Source organism: Pocillopora verrucosa, chromosome 4 (assembly GCF_036669915.1).
Source record: "Pocillopora verrucosa isolate sample1 chromosome 4, ASM3666991v2, whole genome shotgun sequence".
NCBI classification, from domain to species: domain Eukaryota; kingdom Metazoa; phylum Cnidaria; class Anthozoa; order Scleractinia; family Pocilloporidae; genus Pocillopora; species Pocillopora verrucosa.
In genome coordinates, this window is record NC_089315.1 from 15,698,184 (window position 1) to 15,717,306 (window position 19,123).

General features: G+C 38.4%; 2 protein-coding genes across 6 annotated transcripts in view; both read right to left on the reverse strand.

Annotated features, from left to right (window-relative positions):
- LOC131795529 (tetratricopeptide repeat protein 28-like) overlaps positions 1–12,162 on the reverse strand; it is a 31,665-nt gene extending 19,503 nt beyond the window's left edge. Inside the window, exons 1-4 of one of the 4 annotated variants that reach the window (XM_066165027.1) lie at positions 12,005–12,162; positions 6,208–8,376; positions 5,303–6,174; positions 3,033–4,786 (exon numbers count right to left, since the gene is read on the reverse strand). In XM_066165027.1, coding sequence (XP_066021124.1) covers positions 5,304–6,174; positions 6,208–8,351 — 3,015 coding nt within the window. In that variant the 5' untranslated portion in view covers positions 8,352–8,376; positions 12,005–12,162 and the 3' untranslated portion in view covers positions 3,033–4,786; position 5,303. Of the gene's footprint in view, positions 1–3,032; positions 4,787–5,302; positions 8,377–12,004 lie in introns of those variants that run through there. The other 3 variants (XM_066165026.1, XR_010717174.1, XM_066165025.1) reach the window with 3 other exon arrangements.
- Positions 12,163–14,344: 2,182 nt separating this feature from the next.
- On the reverse strand, positions 14,345–19,110 carry LOC131795931 (FAD-dependent oxidoreductase domain-containing protein 1). Of its 2 annotated transcripts, XM_059113543.2 has the most exons (7): positions 18,773–19,110; positions 18,333–18,562; positions 17,074–17,168; positions 16,332–16,474; positions 15,703–15,960; positions 15,235–15,339; positions 14,345–14,839 (listed from the first exon to the last, which is right to left on the reverse strand). In XM_059113543.2, the coding sequence occupies exons 1-7, from the start codon at positions 19,052–19,054 to the stop codon at positions 14,585–14,587; spliced, it is 1,368 nt and encodes a 455-aa protein (XP_058969526.2). In that variant the 5' UTR covers positions 19,055–19,110; the 3' UTR covers positions 14,345–14,584. The 2 variants fall into 2 exon arrangements, with proteins under 2 accessions (XP_058969526.2, XP_066021128.1); XM_066165031.1 differs by lacking the exons at positions 18,333–18,562; positions 18,773–19,110 and adding an exon at positions 17,541–17,604.
- Between the last annotated feature and the right edge of the window lie 13 nt (positions 19,111–19,123).

Sequence of the window (19,123 nt, forward strand, 5' to 3'; positions counted from 1 at the left end):
GAAATTCTAGAACCCTTTCCTGGAAGAAACTTGCAACTTTCTTCATTATTTTGTAATGAAAATCCGGCAATCATAAAAAAGTTGACCCATCAGTTGTCCACTAATCAAAATAATAGAACTTTTTAGCTTCATATATCATAGATAAGTCATTTGGTCCGAAATAGGCAAACCACAGTTGCTGCCATAACAAATTTAGATGCGAATCATAAGGGATGATTGACTGTTGCTGCACCTGTAACTGCTACAGAATTTCCACAAAGCTGGATTTGTATTTTCTTTATTATGTGCTAAGGATCCTAAGCTTTAGAAGTAAAGTATACATGCTTTAATTCTTCAAGTACCAGTCACACAAACTGAATTTGTGTTTTAATCTGCATGAGTAAATGGTCAGAAAAATAACTCTGTCTTGTCTCAATTTTTAAATGTTGTGGTTGTGTTTCAGTTTCTTTTAAAACAGATAAGGAATTTAGATAAAAAAAAGATCAAAATAAATACTTAAGAGTATCTAGTACCAAAGTGTGTTCTCAACATTTTGAAGACAATGATTTTAAGTTTGTATACAGCCGAACTAGAAGACTGAGAGATGGCACCTGTCCTTCTTGCTTTCAACAGGAGGCTATTTCAAAAAAACATTTGGGTTTTTTCCATCACAAATTGTAATTGTTTCAAAGTTTGCTTGGAAGAGTTTCAAATAAGTTTTTACATTCATATGAACCCATATTGAGATAAAATATTTTCCTGAAGCTTCCCTCATTAATCTGCATTACTTCTGTTTTCTATGCTACCTACTTGCTAAAAAAAATGTTGTTTATGGAGACTCTTGCCAAAATTACAACTCTAAATTGTTGTGGTTCCTTTTGAATGCATTTCTTTAAGTTTAAGGGAAAAAAGAGAAAAATGCAATTCACCAGCCTGAGTCTGTCTGTATTGGGAAAAACTGCACCCTCAGTCTTGAGTACTGCTCAAGGCTGTGTTATCTAAGACCTGGGGTACAGTTTTTCCCAATGCAGACCTCCCGCCTGGCAAATAACATATATTTATTGTATAAACTGCTGTGTTGTGCAAGAATGTCTAACCCTAAGAACAGTCATAACAGCACACTTGTAAAATTACCATATTTTTTTACATGTTTAATATCACCAATCAGTTGTTGACACATCAATTGTTTTTTGCGCTGATCCATAAGGTTGATGAATGAACCTGGCTAAGCATTCACCATATCTCAACACTGTAAATTCAAATTTCTTACAGAGAGTGACATTCAAGATTTCATAGAAGCAGAAAAAAACCAAAGAACAAAAAACAAAAGTTACTTGGCTTTGGTTATGGCATTTCTTGCAGCTAAGTTATAAGGTAGTCTGTCAGAGCTTTCTCTAATTATAGCAGCTAAAACATTAAAAAAATCCATATTGCTCACAGACAGTAACATTCAAACTCTCCTAGAAGAGGAAAAACCAACATACGAAAAAGAAAAACTGAAAATTACATATTCAGTTGCTTTGGTAATGACATTTCTTGTGGCTGAGAACAAAAAATTATAACTGGAAGATTTCCTACAGGCCAATTTTGGCCATTTACCTGCAGATTTTTTCTGTCGGTAAGGACAAAGTCAATAAATGAGAATTTCGTAAATTGAAAATTACACCCATTGTTGTTTTTGTTATCATGATTCAACCCATTTTTTCATCTTGAGCCTTAGTGCCAACACTCTGTACAACTGAAGATTCTTTAATTTTCATTCATTAATGAAGTTGGCTTTTCTTATCATTAAAAGGCTATTGTGTTTATATGAAAAAAAATAATTCATAGTTACTTGTAGATATGGAATTTCTCTTCTCATGTTCAACTTGACATCTCATGCATTTGCTACCCTCACTCATGAGCTATTGAGTTGAAAACTTGAAGAGAAATTCCATATCAACACCTGTCCATGAATTATTCTCTGTATGTTTTACCCAATCAATGTTGCACTTTGTTATGTGCGTAAAAGGATGGAGGGGAGGGGAGGGGGAGGAGAGGGGGAAAAAATTTGGGAAGTTCTGAGATAATAAGTATTGAAAACAGCATGTCTCTTCAAATGAAAAATATCCACTCATTGTGGCCAGCATTACTACGTTGTATCTGAACCTGGGTTACCCCACCTAAGCGGGTTACATTACTTACCTGGAGTCCCCCACCTCTATGTAAACAGGCCCTAAACTTACATGCGCAATTACAACTTGGAGGGCCACTTTGATTACCTCTCACGGATTACTCTTTGTTCAACAAGATGTATGAACTTTAAAGACAATAAAAATAAATACAGCTTGCTTTAAACAAGTATTTCTTGAGCAGGCAACCTTACCTTTGGCTTACTGTATCTATGAATGCTCCATAATGATTTGGTGCACGTGTGTGTTGACACGTTATCCTCATTTCTATATTTCAGTAGCCTTTAACGTCGCGTTTCCTTCTTCACATAACGAAAAAAGAGTGATATACACTCTCACGTCATGGAACACTTAAGCTTCCGTTTTCCTTGCAAATAACATAGTACCACAGAAGAGTAAAAAGCCCTCTTCTCCTGTCCATTTTCCGCCGCCATGTTTGATTTATTATTTGTTCCCAGTCTCTGAGCACATCAAATAAAAGAAATAAAACGCGGGAAGCACTGCGCAGATTGACGTGTTTCCTTTTAATAGCTCTTTTAAACAACAAAAGTTTGCCAACAAATAAGTAAAAATCCAAGCACTCGATCAGTTTAGGTTTGCTTTATAAAGAATGAAAGCTGTATGCAGTTCATGACCACCTTCTGTTAGGTGAGACTCATTTGCGATCTACAGTCTTTGCGGGTCGTATTATTGTCAACCTGCGACTGATGTACCGCTAACCCGAAGAAGGGGGAGGGGGATGGGTGAGATCATCGCGTCATAGGTGGTGCTATACACGTAAGCTAACACTGGCTTACCTTGAAATCTTTACACTAAAATCAACCCTTAATCTGAGAAAAAAATCGCTCCAACATCTGAGTGAAGTGGTTTGACATTTTATTGTCGACATATAAGCATGGAGCTGAAAACAGGACTAACAACTCACTCGTGTAATGTCCTTTCCGCATTTCATTCGATTCACTTCTCACAAATAAAATAATAGGGATCAATGTCCGCCAGTATTTGAGCAACTGCGCACCTACCCCTCCCTTAAACCAACACTTATCATACCTGGTTAGTAGTTTATCGTTGTTGGGTCAGGGGAGGGGTGGGTACACAATTGCTTAGATACTGACTTTGATCTAACACTGGACTTATCGATTCTACATCATTTGCGTCGCGTCACAAACGTTAGGCCACTTCAGACTACAATTACTCTTTGAAAATAAGTCATTGGTGACGTGAAACTGATAATAAAATGCTGTTGCTCAAAGACAACAACCTACCTCGTATTGTTAAAAATGAAAACCCTGGTAAAGAATTAAAAAATAATAAGCCCGTATAGATTGCTGGACTGGCCGATAAATTTCCATGGCTCCATTACCCATCAACTGAGGAAAAGAGAGGTTATCTTTCTCACCAGAGGCCTTACAGATAAATAAACATTGTCCACGTGATTTAACATTTCCAACATGAGGGTCTCAATGGGGTGATGGCTTTTACGAGGGTCCCAATGGGGTTAACCGTTAGCCGTAAAACGGTCAAAATAGACATAAAAATTGACAAATTTTAACCGTTAGTCGTAAAAAAAGTTAACCGAAAAAAATATCTCTGGTGGAAACAATGGAAAGGCGTTAACCGTTAGCCGGAAATTGGCCAAAATTTTAACCGATAGCCGTAAAAGCCATCACCCCATTGAGACCCTGTTTTACGGCTAACAGAAAAATGTTTTGGCCATTTTACGGCTAACGGTTGATATCATCCCGCTGTTGTCACCTGAAAATTTTTTAACCGTTAACTTTTTTTACGACTGTCGCTTAAAATTTGTCAATTTTGCGCCTAACGGCTACATTTCTTGGCTCTTTCACGGCGATCAGTTAACCCTATTGAGACCCTCGTACAAAGGACTGGTTTTTTCTGGACCTTACAAACATTTCCGAAATCAGAAGCGATCTCAAGAGACCTAAAAATGATCATTGAAATACGATTTTATCATAAGAATCATAAAAAATTTCGATTTGTATGTTTTACCCAAAAGATAAACAAAAAAAAGTTAGACTCCTTGCATTTTAGAAGGTTTCTATCACATGCAGCTATGAGTGTGGACATACCTAGCTATGGCATTGAAAATTTTAATTTCTTACATCAAAATATACTTCTACCGTTCACTTTTTCGTTTGATAAGACTTAATTTTATTAAAATGCAAATCTTGACAAAAGGAGGTAATGTCAAAGAAATGCTAAAATACTGTTGAACTGAACATGATCATCTTCTTGATGTAACAAGTTACTTTTAAAAAATGGTATAACCAGCCAAAACACCTTTATTTTTCAGCTTTTAGAGCTAAGATAAAGCTAAAGATATCATTACATTATAATTCTTAAACCTCTGGGGTCAAGAATTAACCATATATGTAAAAAAATTGAGCTTTTGCCCTATTTTGGTTGTTGGAACGGTTTGGAAGGCACAAAATAAATTCATATATTAATGTCACTCCGGCCACGTTCTTGGTGTCTGAGAAGAAAACTAAGCAAATGAAATAAAAATTTCAACTTAAGTAAAAGTGGTGCTTTCACATGGCTGTACCTCATCGCTGTAGCACAAGGTCCATGACTTAGAGATGATCATGTCCATGTTTTTCCTCTTCCATGATTATCTAGAACCATAAACATATGAAAAGATCTTAAATTTCTATCAAAGTTTATACAGGGGGCGCTTTTATTAGAAAGAAAAGAAAATTGCTTGCAGGACAAAAACAACAACATTTTGGGACAAGAAACTCATACGTCAGTAAACAGGCATGGCAATTCAATTAAATTCAGGAAAAAATTGATTGACACCGCGGGCTGGACGGCCTATATGAACAAAAAAAAAACTATTTTTAAATTTGAGGTAGAGTAGCTGGGAGGTCTAAGCCCTGTTTTCACGACTGATGGTCCCAAGTTTGAGTCCCAGGCAAACACCTTTGACAATAATCCAACTGATTTAACTCCTGGCAGTTGCGATTTTGAAATCTGTCATCTACATTCGAATACTTTTTCAGATCTTATTTCGTCGGTCCACTAACGAGGAAACCTGTCAGGAGTGAAACATGTAGTTTAGCTAGCTTAATTGGTCCTCTTAATTGGGTACTTAAAGATTGAAATCGACTGATGCCTTCCGTCTTACTTACCTTAAAATGTGAGAGTTACATTGTCACCAAGTAAGACAAATGGAGCCCAGTGCTTCCTATCAGAGTACAGTACTGACTCTCTCATTTTTTTCATGGTCAAGTGAAGAGATTCGCTTGCACTGAGTTTCTCGCGGATTAAGAACTTGTAGAATATGTTCATGAATGCTTTGGTAGCCCCATCATCGACAGCCCACAATGACATCAGAACTGAACGAGCACCAGATCCTAAGAAAGCTCGAGCAATTCCAACAATCCCTTCGGCTATTAATGTCTTACCACGAGCACTGTGACAACAGCTGAGTACCACCAGCTTGGCTCTGATACCAACTTGAGCTATGTCGTTCATTGTTAGCAAGACGTCGCCGATCTTAGGAACTCCAACGACAGACTTGTTGGGAGCAAGAGCTATTTCCCCGGTGTTTTCATCACCATGGGCAGCAATGTGCACTAAGCTCACTTCTTGGATTCTTTTCAAGACTTCCTCCTTTGTGGCCTCCTCTCCTATCAAACAGCGCACTCCTACCAATCTTGACACCATCTGCGCTTCTTCTCTGGCTTTAGGCAATGGATCTAGTGTCTTAACACTTCCAGCTATCTCAATACGGCCAACTGCTGGATCTCCGACGATCAAAGCTCCAGTTTGAGAATGATAGCTGGCTGACGAGTCGTGAATGAGCTTCAGTGTCGTTAGTGACGGAGTGAGGCGGATCCTCACAGTTTCAGAAAGGTATTTTCCATTTTCATCCTTTAACGATGCAAATGGTGTCAAGAAAATGCCACTTTCTGGAGATATGATGATCTCCGGGCTGTCTATGAGATCAAAAATAGGAGCAATCAAGGCAGAGTAGGACTTGACCATGTAGGAAAGGCTAATGCAAGATTTGCTTCCGATTTGTTTCACTTGCATTTTCACGGAACCTTTGTTTGGTTTTAACTTTTGTTCCCGTGAAGCCAAAACATCATTTTCATACAGCGAGGCCAATGAACGATCCTCACATTGTAGGTCATCCAAAGTCGACGAAGAAGTATCCATTCCATGCTCTTCAGTGGCACTACTTTCTTTGGACAGCTCCGTTTCCAAGTCTGCATTGACCTGTTTGAATTTTACTCTTCCTGTTGTGTCGACAAACCACAGGGCGAAGCTTTTCATTCCAAACGTTGCTATGAAGAGAAAGTTCTTTTTCCGTTCTTTCAAGAAGCTCTCAAGGGCATTTGGAGTTAATTCATTTTGAACAAGATTCCTTTTGATTTCGTACCTCTTTAACATAAGATCAACAAGGGCACGACTTCGTCCGAGCTCTAGAGTAAAAAGGGCTTGGTTGAAATTCCTCTCGCGAAGAAGCAGCCGCGAAAGAGATTTATAACATGGACAGTTCGTACCATCTAATGAAATCTTGTCGGTTTCATCTTTGAGGGAAGATCGAGTTCTTTGGTGTATTTTAATGCTTTGATGAAAGTTTTCACATGCCCTCGAGAAGTTGCCTTGAGAGGAATATAATTGGCCTAAAATGTACTGAAGATAGACTTGCGACTGATCTTTCATTCCAATTTCCTTCCTGCACTCAAGCGCTTTGCTCTGATACTGGATTGCTTTCTCGTTATGACCTTGAGCAAAATAAGCATTGCCAAGGAGAACGTAGCAAGACACCTCTATTTCTTTTTGGCCAACCTTTTTTGCGATTTGAAGTGCATCCTTGGCATGCCCAATGGCTTGTTCATATTTTCCAAGATAAAAATTCAAAACGGAAAAACCAGTTAAAACTGATGTCTTTATTTGGATGTGTCCGGTTTCTTTACTGACTTTTAGAGCTTTCTGTAAATATTCGCATGCTTTCTGGTGTTGACCAGCAGAAATATAACTATAACTGATATCAACAGATGCCATGGCAAGGTCCACTTTGTTTCCATTTTTTTCGTAAATATCAACAGCCTTTTCTAAATGACTCTTGACCTTCTCATACTCACCAAGATAACGGGGTAGCAAACTGGCATTTTGATGGCATCTTCCCATGATTTCGCGATCCCCCAATTCTTCGCAAAGTTTAATGGCTTGTTGGTGATATTGACTTGCCTTGTCATAATCACCGAAGTACATGTAGAGATTTCCAAGGTCAGTGAGATTTCCAGCCTTTTTGACACCTGTGTCTGATTTGAGTAGAAGGGCTCTTTCAAGATATTCCATGGCTTTTTGCAACTGACCGAGTAACATTGAAACCTTTCCAATAAAGTACAGATTACTTGCCTCCAACACTCTGTCTTTGATGTCTACACTAAGTTCAAGGCTTTTTTCGTAATATTCCAATGCCTTTTTGTAGTCACCACGCGCCTCATACACTCCACCAATGTTGTTATAGGATAATCCTTCCGCTTTTCTGTATCCAAGTCTTTTACGAATCTCGAGTGCTTTTTCGTGGAAATCAAGAGCTGCCTCAAGATTGCCCAGGTAGTTATGATTCATTACTCCCATGTTGTTGTAGTATATCGCTTGGTGTATCTCATTTCCAATTTCCTTATTTATTCTAAATGCTTTCTCATAATAGTGACAAGCCTTTTCATAATTTCCACGCACATTATATACCTCACCAATGTTGTTGTAAACCCTTCCTTCGAGTTCTTGTTTCTCGTGTCTTGATAGTCCACTTACATCTAGAGCCTTTTGATAATGCTCCATAGCTCTTTCATATTGGCACGCAATGTGAAGTGATCTACCCAAGTGGCAGTGACACCACGCCTCTTTAAATCTGGGACCAGCTTTTTCGTAGATGCACAATGCCTTTTTTAGGCAGCTGATTGATTCTTTGATCCGACCGAGGTCATAGAATTTAAGACCACGTTCCTCGAGCAAAAGAACTCCCCTCATAAACTTTTGGCGTATCACATGTTCGATCAGTGTCATTACGGAAGAAGGTTTGCTCACTGACAGTTGATTCAGTAATACCAAGCACTCAAAATAAAAGCCAATGGATTCCATCAAGCGATTCGTGTTGGTTAGAAATACTGCCACAGCATACCCAATGAGGAAAGTTTTTACCGCTGGTATTTTGTCCATCGTTCTGCTGTTCTCCAGTAGATTACTAAACAAACAAACAGAAACAATATCCAAGATGTCAATATATTTGTATCTAACAGCAACATAAGCTAAGCGTGGATTCCTTTGTTCTATTAGGCTGGAATATATCATATAATCCCAACAAAGTGGTCAAACGTTACATTCCCCTCGTCAATTGTAATGTCACCTTTGTGCGAGGTTGGCAAATCTTTTTCACTGCTACGGGGGTGTGTGGTTTTGGATCTCCTCGGCGATATATTGGCTGTTGATTAGCAATTATGCAAATGTAGCCCAAGCTCGCAAAATGAGCCTTCGTAAATAAGTATATATGTCATGAGTTGCGTTACGAACGAAATATAATGATTTTTATGGGAATAAATGAAGCTCTCTTGACGTAACAAATCTGAACTTGTTTTGAAAATAAATAAGCTTACCTAAAGAGAAACGCAAATTCACTATAGCAGAGCTTAATGGCCCCAAATCATTCCAGAAAATTCATACGATCCCGTAAAATTGTTTTTATTTAAAACTAGGCTCATTTTGCGAGCTCAAACCGATAGCCTTCGTATAGGCAAACAACAACCGTGCGGGTACTTTAACACCTAGTGTCACATAACAGAGGATATAGCCGGCACAACAGGCGTAATTTTGGCCAGCGAGTGCTCAGTATTGCCTTGGTTAAAATTATAGCTGCAATCTTTGATTTTTAGGGCGAGGGAAGGCTGGGAAGAGAAATAAATTGTAGTAAGGGGGCGAGTGACATGGCCAGTCGCGAGCTTGTAACGTTGACTCGCCCGAATAGGACGCCTGCCCTAAGAAGACGCCTGCACTATATGTAGGTCAGCGAGGATAAGGACATCACACTCTCTTGTTACGGCTGTAAAGAAATATAGACCACCATGACAGAGGGTAGTCTCCTTACAGTATCAATACAGTATCAAGCAGACAAGTGATGAGAATAATGAAAAATATTAACTAGGGGATTATTAGTCGATCCAATACCAAATTCTCCAAACTAACATCACGAAAACTTTATGGCAGACCGTAAGGAGAATTATTATGAGATCTTGATCGCTGAAAACTCGGTCTTAAACAGTGTGTGTGACCTAGTGAACCTATTCTGCTGCTTCTGCTGATGTCTCCAATTTTCTGGCTGTTTCAACGCGAATGCATTAATATTGCTAATAATAAGATAACTGAAGTGTGTACCATTCAGGGTCGGGTTGTTCAAAGCTGGGTTAGGTAACCTAAAGTTGGTGTGCAATCTGATTTCAGATCAGAAAGCTTTAAAATAGCATAGATTCTGTTGTCAATAATTTGATTTTTTGGACGCTCTAAACTAAACTGAGAAAATAATCCGAAAGAGGCTTTTATATAATGAAATAACATAAAAACTAAAAATACCTCAACACTGTTCGAGATTTCGTTTTCGGGCATAAAGAAGATAACGTTTAAAGAGAAATATATATATTTTCTTAATCTATCTTGACGTTCAACCACAGTGCGCCCAAGCTCACACAGAGCGCCCAAGCTCACACAGAGCGCCCAAGCTCACACAGGGCGCCCAAGTTCACACAGAGCGCCCAAGCTCCCACAGAGAGCCCAAGCTCCCACAGAGAGCCCAAGCTCCCACAGAGAGTATCTGTGAATATGCAAGTATGTTCACGTTGCGCAATGAGTGAAATTAAAGAATTTGCATGACAATAAATAATCGCGCTCTCAACCTTAAAAAGTTTAGACTATTTTTGAAGAGGGGCAAATTTTCCCAGCTCAAGTGGTTATTCTTCCGAATCGTGAGCTCACTCAATTTATAACCGCCGTCAATTCCTTTCACCCGGCTCTGAAATATACTTGGGAAATTTCTGACACCTCTTTGGCTTTTGTAGACAGCAAAATTTCAGTTGAAGGCAACGTGCTATGCACTAATGTTTATTAAAAACCCACAGATTCACATAGTTACTTGTTGTATTCATTTTCGTATTCATCACACGTCAAGAATTCCATGAGAAAAAAGGAAATAATCACCAATTTTAGAAACTTCCAATTTTCAAACAAATTCGCCTTGTCAGTACTATAGGAATCGCAAAGAGAAAAGTATGGTAAATGTTAAAGAGTAACGGGTAATGATCTTGTCACACAATATTGAATGTGCAAAGTCACGCTAACTGCTGCGCGGAAGAGTTCCGGTCAGGTGACTTGGTAACAGATCTATGGTTCAGTTTCGAAGAGGATATTGCAGGTTTGTATATTTCTAGATGTCATTTCCGCATCGCCAACCCCATTAAGAAAGAACTTTCCAACTGTTGCAACCACTTTTTAAATTCAATTTTATCGAGCGATAAAATTGAATTTAAAAAGTGGATAGCGTGTCCTCTATAGGCTACCGTAGTGGGATGCCTGTGGCATACCACAATAAAACCGGTTGGTTACTTGTACATTGCATGGACAAATTGCAAAGCTAGCCAATAGGAATGCGTAAAATCTTTATCGATTTTCATCTTGTGTAAACAGTGGCGGCTGGATTGATCAAAAGCGTACGAAAATAATCCTGTGCTGTTTTGACAAAAGAAACCTGTGGAATTCACTTCCGCATATTTTTAATTTCACTCAGTGACTGAATCCGAGAACACCTTCGCGACGTAGAAAGAAATGACACGCATCCAATCCAGTCGCTAAACACTTCAATCTCCCTATCATTTTATGCAGGACATGGCAGTTTGCGGCCTTTCCCTACGTCTAGGCCGTTCGCAAAGCCGAAAAACTCTAGAACAAAAATTTATCTTTAAAATCGGCACTCTTTGACCCCACCGTATCGACGAGCGCTTTTTCATTTAACTCGTTAAAACTTATTTTTCCTTCACCATATTCCCACCAATTGCGTAGCTCCATTTTCTGCATATAAACACGCACACCCCTCCAATCGCTCTGGCGAAGGGCTAACGCGCTCAACGTCAACTTTGAAACTCTTTACGGTGGCCAATTTACGCCATCAACCAGCCGATAATACTAAATTACAAAACTATCGATGAAATATAAACAATAGGTTTAAATAGGTAGTTTTCGCAAACTGCTCCAACAATAACCATAATTAATGTAATATAATCATCATGAAATTAAACCTTTCCTGACTGATTTCTCTATTGACCGATTGAATAAGAAATGATATTTAATTTTAGTCCCAGGTTCTGTCTTCTTTGCCATGATAACCGACTGTGATAAGAAATGGAGGTCATCAGTGGAATGTCAGTTCAAGATGGCGGTAAAATCATGACATCGATCGGATAGCAAAGCAGTTCATAACCGTAGTACAATCTCAAAAAACCCTGAGTACAACAAAATAAATGCGTTTCGTTTCGTCGAATGCAAAAATAAATCGGGAACTTTACAGCACTCCACCTCCACTCAGATCTCGGTCTTCTTTATGACAGGGGAAGAAATGAATATTACTATGATAATCATAACCGAGCCATTCCACGAAATCCCCAGTTGTCAAGACAGGAAGACACGTCAACTCTGGACATTAGATCGATTTAGAATTGGAATAAAGAGTGATTCTGGACCAACTTACCTTCCAGAAGCGTAACTCAAAGCTCATTCAAATACACACACTAAATATTACTGTAGGTATGCTGCATGTCTAAGCGCGTCCTTACCTCTAGATTTGATTTGTCTTTCGAAGTTTGGTTGGTTGCGTCGAAGTCAATAATCAAATTTCTCAAACAAGAAGCTTAAATTGAGCATGAGCACGCATAGGAAATATATGAAACAAGAGAAGTTTACGGCCGTTTCGATGGTAGATCCTATTGAGGAAGCCTGCTTTTGTGCATATTTTTAAAATACCATTTCGAAACTGAACTTTGGATCTGTTACCAAGTCACCTGACCGGAACTCTTCCGCGCAGCAGTTAGCGTGACTTTGCACATTCAATATTGTGTAACAAGATCATTACCCCGTTAACATTTATTTCCTTTTTTCTCGTGACCCTATCTTGTGATCCAAGAGTGATACCGAAAGGTGAAGTTAGAAGTCAGTCACGGTCATTACAATGAGAGAGATCTGGTCTGGCTACTTTCTAGCAGCATGAAGAGAAATTACGAAAAGAGAAGAGTTGAATTCAGTAGCTGAAAAAAAAAACACAAGCATTTATAACGGGAACCTTGGAATCGCCATAACAACTACAACTTCATCGCGGAACTAGTAAATTTCAAAATTGTACCAATCGCTCTCGGTTCCTGTCTAACCACTTGTTTTTGTTTTACTTTTATTTTTAAATCTTGGTTAGAGATCATTTGATCATCTACAATGATGTCAAACAACACACATAATTATGCAAAAGACCTTTAAAAACACATCTTTCGTGTAAGGCCCGGTTCATACGTCGCACTTCTGCCGTGTCGAATTCAATTCAATTAAGTGCGGCAGAAATGCGACAGCTGATTCATACGTCGAATTTCTACCGAATTTAATTCTTTGAATTGATACTGCGGTGCAGGTCCGTCAGCGGAAAAATGTTACATTGGTTACGTAACTAGACGTAACTATCTAATATGGCGGACGAAGATACTAAACGGAGGCTCTTTATTTTTCAAAAAGTTTTTGAAGGAAGGCGAAGGAGGAGGCTGACACTGCAACAGTATATGCTGCATCGTCTTCAGGAAAAGCATAGACTAATAATTCAACTTTTGCTGTTGATTGTTCTCATTTTGTCTCATCAAAATGCAGCACAAGTTTATCGATCCTGTCGGCGACGTGACAATCTCGCCATTGCGCTTTTCTGCCTCGTCTCTTTTTATTCGGCGGGGCCAAATTTTCATTGTCAGACAAAGAAAAAGAGCTTTCTTCTTCTGAATCTGAAGTCTCTTCCCTTCGTGACGCCATCTTTTTATAGCTAGCCTCAGTCTACGCATGCTCAATACATTAACATAATGTATGAATTAAATTCGACACGGCAGAAATTCGACGTTTGAATCGGTGTCGCATTTCTGTCGGATAATGCGACAAGACTAGTCGAACGTGCGGCAGAAATGCGGCAGCCGATTCAGACGTCGAATTTCTGCCGAATTTAATTCGTTGAATTGAATTCGACACGGCAGAAATGCGACGTATGAACCGGGCCTAAGGTGACTGGAAGTTTAAGTAACTGATACCTTTCCTACTACACACACTGAATGTATAATAAAGTAACTTATGCAAAGAGCAGGTAGCTCTCTTAAGGGCGGTGCCTTGAGAACGCCCTTTCTTCTCCAAACTCTCTATTTATTTTACTGTTATGTAGCACTCTGTCAGTAAGTTAACTTAAAATTTAAGAAATATTCTGGAATCGTGAATTTGACTTAGAATTTGACCAAAAAAAACCAGTCTGAAAGTAATCAATACTATAAGAAGCAGGAGTTTCCAGGAATTCCTGTACGAGGTTAACTTTTACCGGAGAGATTTACAACTAGAAAATTGACATAATTAAAAACATAGCTTATCACAAAATAGTACAACAAGATCTAATCACCGTAGAAACGGAGCAACTGTTTCCGTACCAAATTCACAACCGCAATAAGAAAAAGGTGAAAGAAATTGTACTTAGATGAGACCGCCAAAAGGAATAAGAAATAATCAACCTGTCTTATTATAATTTTGTATCGAATGTCTTAAAGTAATATATTTCCATTCTTTTTCCCAACACCAATATAAGGAAACCCCTACGATATTTCAGATTAAATATAGTTCTATTTTTATCGTTTAACATCTTAACCGCGAGAGTGTGAAATATTAGGAAGAAAGTCTTCGTAAGGAGTCGATTATTATTTCCCCCTAAGGCTCTGTAGTATTCTAATGATTCCCCCCCCCCCCCCCAAGCAGTCAGTTTCCGATAGTCCCCGCCTTATACTCTGTTGGCAATGACTGATCTTCACTCCGTTCCCCCCTGAAGACCATGTGATCCCCTCAAAAGTTCTCCACCGGCCCCCAACCCCCCCCCCCCCACTCCCCACTTACTGGTATCCACTCTAGGAATGAGGCGTTTTCAAATCGATGCGATTTTTAAAGACTCCTCTCTTGAAACTGTTTCTAAAATTGTCCACTCTCACCAACTTTACTATGAGTATTTTTGTGGATATGAGAAAGGAAGACAAAAAAGGGAAACCGCAGTGTTTCCAAAAAGCATTCGGCGTAGATGGAGCTTAGGTCACAGAACAAAGATGTAGTGAAAATTCTAACACAAAGGTTGATGATTTTCTTTACTAAACAATGTTTTTCTCTTTTATTGATTCGTTGTTCAATACACGTTCGTAGCCAAGTGCCGAAAGATCAATTGTCTGAAAACCGCCGTCCATTATCAACTCACTGACGGCTCGCCCTGCTGCAGGAGACTGCTGTATACCATGACCGCTAAAGCCGTTTACGAAAATAAGATTCCTTATTTGGGGATGACGTCCTATTATGCAATTCTGATCCAGTGTGTTGTATTCATAGTGACCAGCCCAAGCGCTTTGAACCTATATCATGAATCAGAGAAGTATAACAGTTACCAAAAATTTAAGCAAAGTAGAGCAAAATCTACTTTAGCTTGGGCACGAAATCTTAACCAAAACCGGCCTTCTACACCAACCCTTAAAACAATTCTCATTTAACCCTAAAGTATTTACATTGCATACGCTTGACGTATTTTGGTTATTTACATAAGGGGTTCTGATTTTTTCTTAACAGGTTTATGTTTGAGGGCCTGGCCCTGGCCCTTTGTAACCCGTCGATTGGGCTTGTCTCTGTTTACTACTCGAAAAATCTTTTCCGCCTCCAATACCGCTTGAAAAAAAAATTAAATAAAGTAAAATAAAACAAAAAATTTCTATCAAAAACAAGTTTCTATCAAATATTCAGATACATTACGTACCTTAATGCATTCAAATAGAGGAATTCTGTGAGCTAACTTTGGCCACATCGTTTCGTAAAAAAAGTCATAGTCTACTTCAAAGTCGGAAGTTTCTATATCCTCTTCCTGTGAATAGAATGTAAAGTAAGAGTCATTTTTTGAAGGTCTGAAAATAAGGAAAATTGCCTTAGGTAGGTGGGACAGGTTAAAGAACCAATGATCATGTTTCGTGTATCATTTAACTCTATCAAAGTAATCTCGTATTAAGAGGGTTGGAAAAAAGTAATCTAACAAGGTGTATGTTTTGTTCCTTCAATCTCTAAATCATCCATGCAAGTACTGGATCAAAATCAGTATCAGGGCAACTGCCTACCTACCCCTCCCCTAACCCAGCATTAACCCTAACTTGTTATCAATTGCCTGTTGTTGGATTAGGGGAGGGGTAGGTGGGCAGTTTCCCAGATACTGATATTGATCTTAAGTACTTGCCTCTGGTGGGGACATTCCACTTAAGTAAGATCCACTTTCAGGCCGTATGTAACATCCAGTAGTGTCAACAACCAATGGCATTTGATGTTTGTTTGGAGCGCCTGGACAGCTCAGTACAAACACACAGCGTTTTCTTGGCTCCACAGGCAGATATATCCCAAGCTTCCTTGCGAGATACCCTGCCTTTGCACCTGCAGCATTCACCATGAACCTACAGTGGATGGTTTGTGGATCATTCGAAGATGAACTGGTAACAACCTACAAAGAAGCATCTTCTATGTCAGCCGACTGTATCGCAAGGGTTGTCAAAGTATTACAAAAAGATACAAATGTGTGTGTCCACAAGGCAATTTTCAATTGACAGTTGAAATTAATATGGTCAAGTTTTGCTTTACCCAGTCAAACACAGAAAATTTACTGGTGGATCATCAGATGCCACACATGCCACAAGTGTCATGTTACAAAATAACAGAGGTACAAGATTAGAAACATGAAATACATTGGGTGTGTGCCATAAGGTGTAGGCTATCTTCTTGAATGTCAGTTTTCATTTGAACAATGGATTCAGGATTTAAGATAAACAAATAAAAACATAAACCTTTAAATAGGAACTAGATATTAGTTGAAACCTTTATACTGCATATTTGTCCATTCTGATCAGTAACAAAGTCCACTGCCTCTCCAGTGATGTAATCCACATTCAAAGAGATAGCCTTCCTCTTGTAGGCATTGAGGAGTGACCATGGATCAAACCAACCTTCCCTTCCTGTTCCTGAAATATTTTAGCAAAAAGCTATGTTACACTTCTGGGATGTGATCCAAAAGATGTACGGTACTCTCTGATAAAACAACTTCAAGTAACAAGAATATTTTTTTTTAGAAAATTATTATCATGAACTCACATGCAACTTAATCTTTCCCTTCAATGGGATCAAAGAAAATGACACTGGCTGTTGAGCTACCAGGCATTCATCTCACACTAACACTGAATGGTATGAACATTTAAGGGGAATTTTATTTTACCAAATGGAAATTGGAAAATTGACTACACCAAAGATTGCCAGCTGGAATCAAGATGTGCCGTCAGATGAAGGCCACACCCTTCACTCTTCAAGCTCCCATTACTACTCCAACTTACCTTTTCTCTTGTTCCTCTAAACCCAACTAGACAAAAAATTTTGAGTCATCCTATTGCTTGTTAGTCTTACAGAACACAAGGGGGTAGGTTTGAATTTATACACTGAATATCTTTGGGTTAAAATTTAACACAAAGACTTAGAGCCTAAAAAAATTGTGTGAAATTTTTAAATCAATAATTGATTAGGAGTCTCACAAAACCATAAATAGCTTCTCAATGGTACATATGCTAACCCAAGGAAGCTAGTGATATGCCATCTGTATTGAGCCATGGAAATCGTTCACTGAGCTCAGAGGGGGAAAGAAGAATAACTTCACATCCAAGCTCCCTGAAATGATTTAAAACAATTCCTAATCAACACCTGCACTCGTATTTAACAAAATACTTGTTAACTGATCAGCAGGAATATTTTGAAAACTGCAATGAAAACTCTGATTTAAAAAAAAAAACTTAGGATACCTTTCAACAACACTGGAGAGATAAATATATTCAGAAATCACTCACTACCTAATCTTCCCCTCTATGAGTGCAGAACAGCCCACATCAAGAAGGAAATTTGGTACTATCAACTGAGTTGATAACGTAAATTGGCCACATAAAGAGTTTCAAAGCTGATGTTTCAAGAGTTAACCATTCGCTCAGACAAAGGGCTAACACTTAAAAATATCAGCTTTGAAAGTCTTTATGGTGGCTTATTTACCTTGGGCTATTGCACATGTATTTGAAACAATTTATCTTGAATCATTCAGAAGCTCTGTCAGAGGAACTAACATCAGTGAAGATATAACCCATACTGCAGCCATGAAGCATTATTATTAATTCATCATAATTATAATAAACTGAATTATTTGCTTTACCCCACATATTTTGATTGGTTCCTATCAATAATCTCTTGCAGGGCAGACACATAGATGACCTGACTATGAACAACCTTCCCTTGTTAATCATATAATTAACAAATAGATTCCACGTTGACATGTGTTTATTCAGTTCAAGATCCCAGAAGATATCAAAATGAAGTAAAAATATCAGTGACACACTCTGCCTCCTGTGCAACCTTTTTGCTCTAGCCACATTTTGATGTCATCCATGTGTGATCTATTACTGAATTGACCACAACAACATGGAAAATTATTGCTAGGTTAACTAGTCATCAATCATCATACAACTTAAGATGATAAATCCAAGTAAGAGAGTGGTCCCAAAAATTCAGCTATTATGAACCTTCATACTTATTAACCCTTGTATCATAGCAACATCACTATCCATATTCCCCATACTCTTTTCTATACATTTCCTTTGGTACTGACAAGGAGAATTTGTTTAACAATCAAAACTTCCTATGTGATCATTACCTTTATTCTCATAATATTAGTGAATAACTCAGCAGTATTACTGTGAAGATAAATTAGATGCTTAGGGTTTAAAGGGTTCACCATCTTTCCCTTTCCCCGTGTTCAAATCTAAAGACTATATAACTTTAAAAATTCACCTCTGAGTTGCATGATTTTCCTTCATTCTTTCTTCTCCTTCCTTGCTTGCTAAAAACAAATAACCCTGACAATGCAGTTGAACATCAGGGGGGTCGCAACCATCAACGGCTAAATATTGTTCAATTTCAGATAAAAACTGAAAGCCATATTGTGACATTTGGATATTTTCAGCCATGGAGAACTGCTGCCTTATTGATGCAACCGACAGGGTTGTTGATGCCTTTGAGTACTTTATAGCACAAAAATAAAAAAGACAATATAAAATGAAAATTTACAATGAAGGCTATGGTCGCAATCGTTTAAAAAATACTTAAATGATAAAATAAATTTTTTAAAAAAAGGAAGTCGCAATTAAGTCGCCTCGACTTTAATTTAAGCAGCCCCGTCGCGTGACAACTACGGATGAAAGCAATCTGTTCTGAAAGGAATATCAACTCACCGTAGGATCGCATTCAATCACGCAAATTTTTCCCTGTCCTTGCATTTTGCTAGCTAAAAAGTACGCTGAAGATGACCCTATAGCACCTCCTCCTATAATTGCAACATCGTAGACATTTTGTTGGTTGGAACTAAAACGTTGTGATGATTTTGAATATTTTACGAGGAAATTTGACGAGAGACAACGGATTGAAGTCAACTGTAATTTTAAAAAACTGCCGATACTTCTGGTCTTCGGAGGATAGCTTAAAATTGTGCGTAAGAATTTTCTACCAGCAGCCATGTTGAAATTTGAAATCAGTTCGTCCGGATTTATCCCAGTGGAGCTCTAAGTACTAAGGTCCGTTCGTTG

Bases quoted from the DNA above. Each gene is read 5' to 3' on its own strand.
- LOC131795931 (XM_059113543.2), bottom strand. From the start codon at position 19,054: ATGGCTGCTGGTAGAAAATTCTTACGCACAATTTTAAGCTATCCTCCG. The intron at 17,169-18,332 runs GTGAATTTTTAA...AAATCATTTCAG, and splicing joins GAAAATCATGCAACTCAGAG to GGAGCTTGGATGTGAAGTTA. The intron at 15,340-15,702 runs GCAAGTACTTAA...TTCTATTCACAG, and splicing joins GTGGAATGTCCCCACCAGAG to GAAGAGGATATAGAAACTTC.